The sequence below is a fragment of the Crinia signifera genome, chromosome 4, assembly GCF_055691185.1.
Source record: "Crinia signifera chromosome 4, ASM5569118v1, whole genome shotgun sequence".
NCBI lineage: Eukaryota > Metazoa > Chordata > Amphibia > Anura > Myobatrachidae > Crinia > Crinia signifera.
This window is the reverse complement of record NC_139220.1, coordinates 126017435-126030619: the sequence shown is the minus strand read 5'-3', so window position 1 is coordinate 126030619 and position 13185 is coordinate 126017435. Positions and strand designations below refer to the sequence as shown.

General features: G+C 44.6%; 1 protein-coding gene and 1 long non-coding RNA gene across 2 annotated transcripts in view; one reads left to right on the top strand and one right to left on the bottom strand.

Annotated features, from left to right (window-relative positions):
- LOC146072419 (uncharacterized) overlaps positions 1 to 13185 on the top strand; it is a 419935-nt gene that overhangs the window by 166983 nt on the left and 239767 nt on the right. The window lies entirely within an intron of this gene.
- The window catches only part of LOC146072164 (uncharacterized), a 35143-nt gene that overhangs the window by 20164 nt on the left and 1794 nt on the right, over positions 1 to 13185 (bottom strand). The window contains exon 2 of the mRNA XM_083179498.1: positions 10273 to 10352. Within this exon, the coding sequence (XP_083035624.1) occupies positions 10273 to 10352 (80 nt within the window). The remainder of the gene's footprint in view (positions 1 to 10272; positions 10353 to 13185) is intronic.

Below are 13185 nucleotides of genomic sequence, written 5' to 3'. Positions count from 1 at the left end.
GACCTTCCTGCATGTCGACCTAGTGGTGTCGACCTATTGCTTGAAGACCTAGTGACCGTATTTTGTGCTGGTTAGTGTCATACAGTCAGATAATTATTTAGTAGGTCACACGGGGCCTTAGAGATAATCCTGATGGAATAGTACTGTACAGTCATCCAACACAATTACATGACACTGTTAGTTCCCATTCTAAAAATGGATTTAATGAAAACATATCATTTAAATCTGCATTTAGAACATGTTCATTCTTGATGAGAAAGGTGGGTCACTATTTTGGTTAAAACATGCACTTGAAGATTAGAGAAATACCCATGAACCTTATTTCCAAGTGTATGTTGTTTTGTGCTAATTACATTGTACATAAATTTTAAGGTGACAGATTTGTATTCATATCTTGCCTACTTTACACGTTGCTACATAGCTAAGTACTGTAAATCATTCAATTAGTACAAGAAGGATAAGGAATGTTTCTTAGGGCACGTAGTGCAGTAGTGCATTGTATAAATGGTATATATGAAACGATGTTTAATTAATACATACTGTAGCTAATAATTAGTGCTGACATCCAATTTCCAGTGACATTCTAATCAACATTTTAATGCGTGCTATTGCAGATCTCTACAGCTGTGTCTTATAGTTAAATTTTCCATTAAAACTTCACTTTTTAAAAAATAGAAGGCTACAGTGGAAAAGGGGGTAAATACAATAGCCTATGGGGGTGATTTATCAAACTTTGCAGAGATAAGTGGTCATAGATGCCGATTTATCATTTTGCTGGTGGGTGCTCAAGCCAAAACTATAGGGGAGCGGCTTCATTTGGGAAGGGGCATGGCCACAACATAATACCAAATTATATTACGTGGCGTAACTATGGAGGGTGCAGGGGATGCAACTGCTATGGGGCCCGGGGCTTGGGGGGGGGGGGGGGGGGGGGGAGGACTAGCAGGCAATCCCCTGCACCCTTAAGTATTGTTAAAAAAATAAAAGACATCAGCAGAACCGTCAGTGGAGGGAGTACAAGGGACATCAGCGGAACCGTGCCCTTAAGTGGCTGGTTTACATAATGTGGAAGGAGGAGTACCCGCTGATCCCACCTCTCCTAATGCTTTCTGGTGCTGCCGTGCTGTTCTGGAATATCCAGGCGCCGTTGACCTGCAGGAAGTCCCGGCGCTGATGTGCTAAAGTGCCGGGAGACCCTGTGCCACTGACCTGCGGGAAGTCCCGGCACTGCTAAAGTGCGGTGAGACCTGGTCCTGCTGAAGTGTGTGGTGACCCTGCGCCACTGACTTGCAGGAAGTCCCAGTGCCACTGACCTGCTGGGAGACTCAGCGCTGACCTGTGGCTATGGGGTACCGGGACGGGTAAACTGCTGCCTCCTCCTCGCACTGCAGGTGGCCGGGCGCGCTGTGTGATAGCGCGCGGAGGAGAGGGGGAGGTTGGCGATGCCGCCAGGCGTGTGTGAGCGTGACGCATGACGCGTAAGAGAGTGCGTGGGGCGTGGACAGCGCAGGCAGGGTGGAAGAACAGTAGAGTGGCCGTGGCAGGTTAGGTATGATTTGATTGGTCAGATTCAGCACTGCTGCAGCCTGCAGTGCACTAGTAGTACTACCTATGTCGGCCCAGCAGCGGCCAGCGGGACTGGGGGGGCGGCCAGTGGGTAATCTTGAATTTCCGTTGGTGCTCAAGCCCTTGAGCACCCACAGAATTGACACCTATGTAAGTGGTTGCAATCGCAATGGATTGTCATTTGATTGCTGTTCAAGTCTCAGTGGCCCTTAGAGAAGGATTAGTGAGGGGTCAGTGCTAACCACACATGTGCAGCCTCCTGGCACCCGGTTCAGCACATTGCAAAGACGGGCTCCTTTCGGAGCCATGTCCCTGCGCATGGGGGATGATATATCCCTCCGACAGGATCACATTTTACAATGCGACCCTGTGCGGTAATATTCCTACAGCATTGTAGGCTCCTGGCAATGCAATGCATTTGGGGCCCCTACATGGTGATTCATGGGGAAAAAAAAATAAAAAATTAATAATAGCGCGCTCATGTGGTCCCATGCCATTGCTCCATTTGCTTTCATACAGTGAATGGCTGTCAGAACTCTGATTGGTGGATATCTTGAGCCTTCCAGCATGCAGCATGCTGATAGTCATTTACTGTGTGGCTGCAGGCTGGGAAGCAGGAAGAGAATGCTGCCTGGTCACTTTGTGCGTGATAATCAGAGCTATCAGGTAGCATTCTCTACTGCTTACCAAGAAACTCAGGAGGCAGATACCCACATCCCAATCTTCCCCAGCTTGAAGTCCCCTAGAATTGGGGGGTGGCCCTAGGGAAGCTGCTTTGGCCGAAGACACAGCATGGATCATCTGCGTGAACATTGGTCATCTGAGTAACCTCTTGGAATTTTATAAACCAATAAAGGATTGTGGTAGACATCAAACAAGTGTTAGCATCAACGGCTTTGAGGTATGTCTATATATTGATATAGGCCCTTATTCTGGTTCACTCGCAAAGGTAAAATCCTTCTCAAATAGACAAAAACATGTGCACTGCAGGTGGGGCAGATCCAACTTGTGCAGAGAGAATTAGATTTGGGTGGTGTTTTGCTTCAAAGTGAGATCTACAGTATATTGCAGTGTAAAAATAAAGCGGCCAGTATTTTCCCTGCACAGAAAGAAAATAACTAACCCAAATCTAACTCTCTCGGCACATGTTACATCTGAAGCCCCCCATCCCCCAGTGCACATGGTTTTATACATTTCGGAAGGAGTTTGCCTTTGTGAGTGAACCAGAATAAGGGCTACTGTCCTCTTTATTGAATATCTCTAAATCTAAAAATATAATTAGCTTTTTATTGTGGTACATTTCAATTTTATGTTAACATTTTTGTTGTTCAAGTATTCTAAAAATGTGTCTAAAATCTTGTCTTCTCCTTTCTTAATGAAGATACTGTAATCTCTGTAAAGGGCCATACACGCGGAGAGATAGGCACCAGAGATTCATAATGGGAGATTCAGCGTGAGAGATTTCCCTTGAACTAAATTGGGCCTACACATTGAGAGATTTGTGTCACGTTTCATGAAGCACCAGCTGGAGTGTAACGGAGGCTGGGTGCTTTGTTGTAGGGTTGTTGCATTAATGACAGAAGGGAGGAAGGCAATTGAATAAAATAAACCTTATTTAATGAAGATACTGCGGTACAGAAGATGAATAATGACACATTGATAAAACTGTAGTTATTGGTAAATGATAAAGTCTATAATATACAATGCTTATTGAAGAGCTTGAAGATGATTGGTAACTGAATAATTGAACAACTGAAAGGTTGGATGATTGGTTGAAGAATTGGATGATTGGATGATTGAATAAAGAATTGGATCGTTGGAAGAAGGATTGGATGGTTGGATGAAGGATTGGATGATTGAATGAAGGATTGGATGATTGGATGAAGGATTGGGTGATTGGTTGAAGGACTGGATGATTGGATGAAGGATTGGATGATTGGATGATGAAGTCTGAAAGAAGCTGTGCTGAATAGGATCGTAGCTTCAAACCAGGGATGACCACAGAGAATAACCATCAGCAATAAGGAGAAAGATATTACCCCTTTGGGGGGTAACCTTGTCCAGTCCGTATAGGCGGCAGTGGGTTCCGTGATGGTATGGTTCAGGAAGTGAGACGATCAGCAGGATACTGGAGGAGAACTTCACCAGAGGCACAAGAACTGCAGTGGTAACTACAGACAGCCAGGGAGAGTCAATGATGCGTGCGGATAGACATCATTGTACTGACTGCCGGTCTTGTCCGGCAAGTCGGTATTTGAAGGGGAAGCTGTGCCGTGATTGGCTGACACTTGACATCACTTGAATGGAGCCGCGCAGCATAGGCTGAAGGATCCTAAAAGATGGCCGCCGCCAGAGGTGGGGACGGAAACCAGCAGGGGTTGATTGTGCGCGGATGCGCTGCAGCTGGCGTGTCCAGCCAGAGGCCTAACCTGACATGGACCCATCATGGCGGCTTAGGTCTCACGCCATCCAGACCCCGCATGGCACAGAGGCACACATCCCCGCTGTCACCTGGCGATGACAGCGCGACAGCATGCACACTACCAGCATGAGGATTGGTAGCGGAGGTGAGCGCCAGGGCAGGAGATACCCTGTCAGTGGACCTAGGGCTAGACATAGCACAGAGGGAATGGGTAGCAGACATGGTGGTCGTGACAATTTGTTCCAGAGTTTTATAATGGGAGATTCAGCGTGAGAGATTTCAAATCTCTCAGGAGTGTGAAGGGCCCTATGGCGCCATTTTCTGAGTGACTTTACTACACCGCTCAGAAAATGCCCCTACATCGCTGTGTGTACAGAGGCATAGCGATAGCACGCCCCCACGTGTCGCTATCGCCCCTTTGATTAATAGCCAGCACGCTGGTTATTAAACGGTCAGGGCCAGCATTCCCTGACAGGTCGGTCAGTGAACAGCGCAGCATAGCGCTGTGCGCTGAGCAATAATAGTGTTCTGAGTGGTCTAGCATCGCTAAGAATGCTCTTCACCTGGCGTCGCCCAGTTTGTTAACATGCTGGCGCATCGCTGGATACGGGCGGCTGGTGATGCGCCAGCAATGCTAGGGCTGGCTCTATCTCTATATACACATACAGCACTGTACACTTATATACAAAAAAATCCATTCACAGTCTGCTGGGATCTCCCCCCATCATTCAATGGTCGCCAACCATCAAATGATGGCGGAGGCTCACGCATATGTAAGGTTGCCTCAGAGTAACCTTACAGATGCAAGTCTGCTTGGGGGTATGTAGGCGGGCAGTTGTGGTGATGTCAGCTGTCCGACCCTGCCTGTCCGTCATGCCTCATTAGCATGAGAACGCCCAGCGTTCTCATGGGAATCCTCAAAATTTAAGATACAAAATAAAACCTTTGTAAGCTGATAAACTCCAAAATCAATTCGTAAATCGGAGTGTGTCATTTCCGTTTAGAAAAGTTCCGTGTAGTGATGTTTCTCAATAATGTTGAGTGGTGCACATGTAGTGAAATAAAGAATACATTTATGGTTAGATAACTCAATAACAAGTGTAATCTGAGTGCAACTAGTGGTAAAGTGGGGGGGCGTACCTAACTCACTCTGAAAACGTGTGTTTTCAAACCTGTAAAGGTTTCTTTGTTCTCTTGATGGGATGCTGTCTTTTTCTCCAATTCAGAGGCTGTCCAATCCAGGATACACTCCGATTGTATGGAAAGATAAATACAGAAAGGGGTATATACTGTAAGATGACTTCTATAAAGGTTTCTTTATACTGGTAACGGAAGTATCGATGGTACTCGTACCATAACCCACGTGTAAAAAATAGTAGGGACTCCTATCACGCTTTTTTTTTTCTCTCTTTCGCTCCGGTCCTTACTTTTAATGGCTATGAGTAGACCGGAAGGAAACAGAAAAAAAGCCAATGTGTAGTAATGAGAGTATATGGGGATTCTATATTTGAGCTATGCTCCTTATCACCTTGAAGGTGCCTCTTATAATTTAGTCCCCCAGCCGTAGTGGTTTCTTTTACTCAGAACAGGCCCATAGGTGGCGTACCTCACTCACCAAGGTCTATATAGTACCAGATATGCAGGGTTTTCTTTATAATCTAGTGCTGTGAGGGTCTGGATATATGGAAGTAGATGTACCTCACTCTCTGTTTGTAGTGGAAATTCTCCTCATATATTGGTTTCTTTCGAAGGGGTGATTTTTGAGGAGGGACTTTTTCCTTTAGTATCAGAAATCGTGATTCTCACACAGGAGTTAAAAGTCCAAAATGTATTCATGTAAAATTCAACATAGCAGCAAGAGTGGGTTTAAAAAAACAGCAAAAATTAGTACAATTAATAGCAGAATTTTTCCTCCACACCAAGAGGAAAAAATTACCAAAAGGTTTAAAAATAAAAAAATAAAAATGAAAATAGATAAAAGTACATACATAAAATCCAATGAGTTTTTGCCAGACTGGCCGATGGCCAGGTGGGTCAAATTTTTGGGAGGAACTTGCACGTCCTCATGCTCACCTGCCCGGAGCCGGCGCCAACCTTGCCCTCCCTCTCCCTCCACCGCGCTCGATCACACAGCTCGTCTGGGGCAGCTGCTGCAGCAGAGCATAGAGTGTGAGGTGGAGGCAGCTTACCCATCCCCAACAAGCAGAGTAGCCCGGCAGGAGCGGGACTGACCGGCGCCCGGCATATGATGTGAGTCATGTCAGCCTGACAGTGTGAGGCTTTTGCCAATTTTTAATATCTGCTTAGTCAGGTCCAAAAATAGCTTAACAACAGTTATCTGTGCATCATTTCCTGAGCCTCAGGATGAGAAATGATGCATAGATAACTGTTGCTAAAGATATTTTTGTTCCATGGAATATGGCTTTATTAGTCTGGCGGAGCAGCCTGTGGGGTCCTGTTATGATTATTGTGCCGGGGGAGCAACCTGTTGTGTGCTGTTATTATACAGGGGATCAGCCTGCGGGGTCCAGTTATTATAATACAGGGGGAGCAGCCTGTTGTGTCCTGTTATTATACAAGAGGAACAGCCAGTTGTTTCCTGTTATTATACAGGGGAAGCAGCCTGTGGAGTCCAGATTGTGTCATGTTCTGTAATGGCCATTACGGTATGTTCCATAATGTGTAATGCCTCCTTTTTCTGATGCCATGCCTCCTTTCCATGAGACCACGCTGCCTTTTTGCTGCACGGCGTTGCTGAGCAAAAGGTCCCACCTATTGCAGGTGGGCCTGTGTGCTCAAAATGCCAGGACCGATTTCTGGTCCCAGTCCGGCCCTGGTATCTACCAAAAGTGGTCCAAAGAAGGATAACCGGTGACTTTGTTACCAGGGACATGGGCACCCAAGGTTCATTCAGACATGGTGATCAAAGGCTAGCCTGTCTGGTGGATCCTGCAGAAGAGTTATTGTAGCACATGTTGGCTGGCTATGATAGATAGGTGTAAGAACAGTGCACCACAGCTTGCTGCATATGGGAATGTTAAGCTGCAGCCTACTCAGAGTGCCCATTTTGTGACCAACAACTTAAATAGATCTTAATATAATTAAGCATGCATGGAATCTGCTATAAAAGAGCAATGGAGGATCCACCTTACAACTTTCATGATTTAAATGATCTCCCATGGCACAAGATCGGGTTCAATAGCTCAAGAAACATGTCCATAACAAATAGGGAGCTATTCAAACCTCTTATCTCAGCCTGGAATCAATATATTAAAATATCTTTAGCTGTTTTCCAGCTCTTCAAAAGAAGCTGGTTTTGTCAATGCCTAAGCCGGGGTATTTAATAGGGATACATACGGATGACCTGCGTTTGGTATGACAGCGGTTTTAATTTGGTGTCCTGTTTTGTATTTATTTGACCAAAACCCCCTCACTGGTTTTGGTTTTGTATTTTGTTTTTTTTATATCAAAAATTGATCAAAAAAGCTAAAATCACAGAATTTGGGCCTTTTTTGCTTCTACATTATTTTAACCTCAATAACATTCATTTCCAATTGTGACCACCTCACAATATTGCTTTCAACTTTAAATCAATATTGGCCAAAGACTGCAGCTAGCTGCCTATTTAAATTAAGTGGCAGAACAGAAGCACAAATACACAGCACACTGCACATTACACCACACAGTAGTGTCAGTCACATTACACTGCACAGTAGTACCTCTTATGCATATTACAAAACAGCAGTCCTACGCATCATCATTCCTCCTTTCCTTTCTTGCATTGCCCCGGTATACACACACATCCGTGCTGCTGGCTTTCCAAACCAGCCGATCAAAAAAGACAGGTTTGGATTTCCTAAAATAGAAACTACTCATCTCTAGTTCTCTGCAGGAGCATATTAACCCCTTCAGTGGTGGGATTTTTTTTGGTAGCGCTCCCCACTGAGCGAGTTTTTTTATGGGGAGCGCTCCCTTAAAAAAAAAACACCACTACCTCCCTGGGTCTGGGCAGCGCCGCTGCACTGTCAATCAGCGGCAGAGGGGAGGAAGCCGGGCAGCGCAAAGCTGCCTGAGATCAGTGAGTGAACTCAGCAGTGCTGCCCGGCTCCAAACAGTGGCAATCCCAAGAATTTTCCGGGCTTGCCAGACTGGTCACTGAGGCACAGCCCGGAAAATTCTCGGGATTGCCACTGAAGGGGTTAATACCCCTTTCAGATGTCAAATCAAACTGGGTTATTGCCACGTTAACCCGGCTTGATCTGTGGTGTGAAAGCGCCACAACCACATTTCCCCGGTTGAGCAACCTGGCATTTCAACCCTGGTCACAACCAGGGTTGATCATGGCTGTAACCAGGGTTTCTGTGCAGTGTGATTTGGTAACCTGGGTCGAGCGACCCGGGTCCCCTTCATACTATGGAGAAGGCAGTGCTTGGAGACAGTGTCAGCTCCAAGTGCTGCCTCCTCTTCCACCCTGGAACATGCGCTGCCGCTTTGCCACCGTCTGATGTCAGAGACCCGGCAATAAGTCGGGTCACTGTAGAGCGCTTTTACGCTTAAAATGCCGGGCCGCTCCCGGGACGGACACGTGTCCTGATCCTGGGTGTGACCCACCAATTGCGTTCTAAAAGGGGTATAAGAGGGGAAAATGTGCAGTCTCTACCTGGGCCCCTTCCTCTATAGCCAGCAGTACAGGACTCTGAGCACTAGGGTGACTAGGAGAATGTAGCACTGTACAAGTGTCCAGGAAAATGGCGCTATGGGTATTTTCCTGGTAGTTTTCCTAATGTACATGCTCACAAGGCCAGGAAAATGGTTGCCAGACCATTTTCCAATTGATTTGTGCAGCGCTGCTGATGCGAGAATCCAAGGGGTAAGTATTCAATAAATGGGTGCTCCCGCATTCTGCCGGATTCCGAGTGAAGTAGGTAGGATGGTACTGCTTTCCTAGAACATTAACATCGTTCAACATTCAATGTAGACCATTTTTTAATAAAAAAATACAATTAATTGAAACATTTAAACCAGACTGTTTGAATTGCAAAAAAATAAAATTTGGTCTTCAAAAGGTTAATTTAAGAATTTTGATATATGGGCCCCTATGTATAAGCCTTGGAGAGAGGTAAAGTGGCTAGCGATAAAGTATCATTCAATCAGCTTGTCATGTTTCAAATACAATTTTTAACATGGAGCTGATTTCCTGGTACTTTGGGGATTGTTCTGGATGATTTCCAAGACTGCAAATTCGCAGCCTTGCGAGTCCACCAAACCCCGCCTTGTTAATGGTTGGCTCAACTCGCTCGCAGGGGTTTGCGAATGGATGTTACACAGCAACATCAATTTGCATGGCATGGGGAATCATCCACATCTTTCGATGGTCGCCAACCATCGAAAGCTGTGGAAGGTGCACGCATATTAAAGTTACTTTCAAGTCACTTACATATGTGTGCACGCTGGGAAGGAAATGGGCAGGCAGCTGATAGTCAGTGATGTCAGCTGCTTGCTCCTGCGTCATGGCCTCAATGCTGGGCATTCCCATATGCTAATGTGGCTGCCCACTGACCTACTCCCCTCTCCGCCCCCGCCCGCTGTCCTGGTCGGGTGCACCCAGCGAACAGTCTGTTTGTGGTGGGTGCACGCACCCTCCGTATGCACATGCGCAGTAATGCACACAGCGCCACCATCGGTCCCCATGTGAACGCATTCTGGTTGTGAAGCAACCAGAATAAGGGCCATTATATCTTTTTCTCTTCCCAAAGTTTAGTACATAGACCCCCTCAGTCACACACAATATTTAAATTAGCCAGATCAGTCTCCTGATGCCCTAACCACATTGCGTTGCGACTAATATACGTTTCTGGCAAACAAAACGGCAGACACTAGTTGAGCCACATAGGATCTGCCAGCTCTCTCACAGCATGTGTCTAGCGCTGCGTGGCATATTGAGACAAGATATATGAGGATGCAGCTGTACTTAAGTAATTAATAATAATTGAGTCACAAAAAAACAACCTGATTTGTAATTTGGGCTTTGGGATTACATTGAAACAGGTATTTATTTTAAAAATAAATGACGTATTTAAAAACATATGTTTGCATAGGTATGAGTTTATTGGACACTATAACAGGGCTTCTACAAACATTAACTTTCAAATGAGATTTTGCTGTAAATCCCTCATACGGCAGTGAGGTGGCGCTTGTGTAGTCTGGCTGTCTTCTCTCTGTTACAGGACTACATGCCTGTGTCTAAGCCAGGGGAGCCAGACGGACCCATGATCACATCTTACAGATGCTGACAAGCTGGAACTTGTCTTCAGAGTATACTAAGTGCACACTGATGTGGCAGTAACTCTGCTGCACATGTTTTCTAGGATTTAACAGAATTGGTTTACAGCTTAAACATTAAATGTAACATACAGAATATTTAAGTTTGTTAAGTAACAAAAGTTATAGGGTGAGATTTAATAGGATGAGAGATTCAGAAAGTGAGAGATTTGGTAAGAAATCTCCAGATTTTTTAAAAGCGGCAATCATTTACACTGCAAAACCAGTTTAATTTTGAAGTGTAAATGATTGCCGCTTTAAAAAAACTGGAGATTTATTACCAAATTTCTCACTTTCTGAATCTCTCACCCTATTAAATCTCACCCATTCTATCTATCTATCTATCTATCTATCTATCTATCTATCTATCTATCTATCTATCTATCTATCTATCTATCTATCTATCTTGTAAAGTGCGTATACACAGTTCAATTCTGTTTTTGATTCGATTAGTTTTGGCCTATTCAACCTGTTTTTTCTACTCCTTTTCGGTATTCACTATTTTCCATTAGCTTTATTATCTGATGTGGTGCATTCGATGTGCATTTCATTTGCTTTTCGATCTCACAGTGTTCCTGATCATTCAGGCAGGAGATTGAAATCTGCATCGAATCGAATGCAGCAGTGAACACATTAGATTTGCACTATCTACATTAGATTTGCACTATCTACTATTAGATTTCCACTATATAGTCTTGCCTGTCAAGCCTTTTTTTCTCCAATGTGTTAGACCACAGGACAAATTCTAAGGTCACAATAGTGTGGTATACGTATGTGCTAAGTACAAGTAACCAATCACATTTTTTTAAATAAATCCCAGCATCTCCTTTGTGTTTCTGCTGTTTCGAGTCTTACATATTCCATGAACAAGTGACAAAAAGGATCATGCAAATTATATCATAAGACTTCAATGTATAGAGGGCATTTAAATGTGTGGGAAGTTTGAAGAGATAGAAATATGAACTTCATTCTCCAATTCCTCCACTAGAGGCAGCTTGGGCTATCAGTTGCCTGGCGCAGTGTATCAACACAAATAATGGCTCATTTTGAGTAAGGAGCAAGAGGAATTACAGTACAAGAGGTGCAAAAAAAATTAGACAGAGATATCCTGGCCTCTTGTTAGGAACTGCAGGAGGTGAATACTTATATTAGATGCCTCCTGCTGCATGACTATCCTTTTGCATCACTACAGCTTTCAACAAGGCCACAGCCATGCTTTCTCCAACCACATCTGAATTTGGCCCGGGGACTCCGCCTATATTAGATGCTAGTATTTTATTCTGATGCCTGTTTGAGTTTCCAGTTGACTTTTGAATTTAACAATCTTATTGGCTACTTCTATTTTGGCTTTTATGGAGTATATGTATAATCTATGAGCATCGTGAACTAGTGGTCCCCCGTCATTGACTCGACGTCGATTGGTTGACACACATTCTGTGCACTACTTCTAATGATGCTTTAGATTTGGGCAATAACTTACCCTTCACACAATTATCACACTCTAATCTCCCTGGGTTGCTCACTGACATCCCCAACACCTTGCCATCTAGAAGTTTTTGTACATTGTAGTATCCCAGATGACTCAGTCTCCTTAGCCTTATTTATATGTACTGGTCGAAGCTGTGACCACACAATATTCTTTAGTGTCTAGGATATACAGTTGTCTACAGCGGCTTGTCATTGCAATTCCAGTCTCTCCACTGTTGTACACAGCGCACTATTTCTCTGTGAATAGACTCTGTAAACCTAATTCAGACCTGATCACAGGACAAATTTGTTCTAAAAAATGGGCAAATCCATGAGCACTGCAGGTGGGGCAAATGTAACATTGTCAAGGAGAGTTAGATTTGGGTGATTTATTTAGTTTCTGTGCAGGGTAAATACTGTCTGCTTTATTTTTGCACTGTAGTTTAGAATTCAGGTTAAACACAGCCCACCCAAATCTAACTCTCTCTGCACGTTACATTGCCCCGCCCGCAGTCCAAATGGCTTTGTCAATTTTGAGAACAAATTTGCCCCGCAATCATGTCTGAATTAGGCCCTGTATTCCTTGTTGTCCAGTACACTGATGGAAATCATTCTTCTAAGAATGGCAAAAAATAGTACATCTACTACATATATCTGGGACAACTACTCAACCTTTAATTTGTAAGTGCACAGCAATTGTCCTGAATTGTGTTAGATGTCTCCTATGTACCCTGATGTTTACAAGATCATATAGATTTAGTGACTTAAACCAAGTTTCATTACAGCTTAAGGCCCTGATTCTGGTTGGCTCACAATGCAGTGTTAGTTCATTGCTTTGCTAGCCATGTACCCTGCCCGCCGCCCGTACAAACGATCACCCTGCGCTACTCAGCAAATTTCCCTGCAGCACTGCGAATGGATATTTTGCATAAACATCCATTTGCAGGCTTGTGTGCGGGCCTGAAATCATTCAATGGTCACCGACCAACAAATGATTTCTGTAGCGTTTGCAAATATAAGTCACTCTCTGCTGACTTAGATTAGTGGCGCCCAGGTCTGAGAACCGGTGACGTCAGCCACCCACCCTGGAAGGCAGGTGACTACTTCCCTTCGGAAGTGGACGCCCAGCATTTTCCTGGATGTACTCAGCGTTTTCATGGGTACGCCCAGAAAACACAGGGCGTTCACATGTGAATGCCCCCTGCCGGCCGACCCCCCATTGCGAGCGCCTTGGGGACTATGCAAGTCTCCGAGGGTGCCCACAGTGAAGACCTGCACATGTGCATAAGCGATTATGCACATGCGCAGGCCGTCAACATCGGATTCGCAATGGACCTAACAGACCAGAATGACCCCCTAAATGCCTAGTAGCTCTTGAACCTATGTACCAAAAATTAGGTACAATTGAT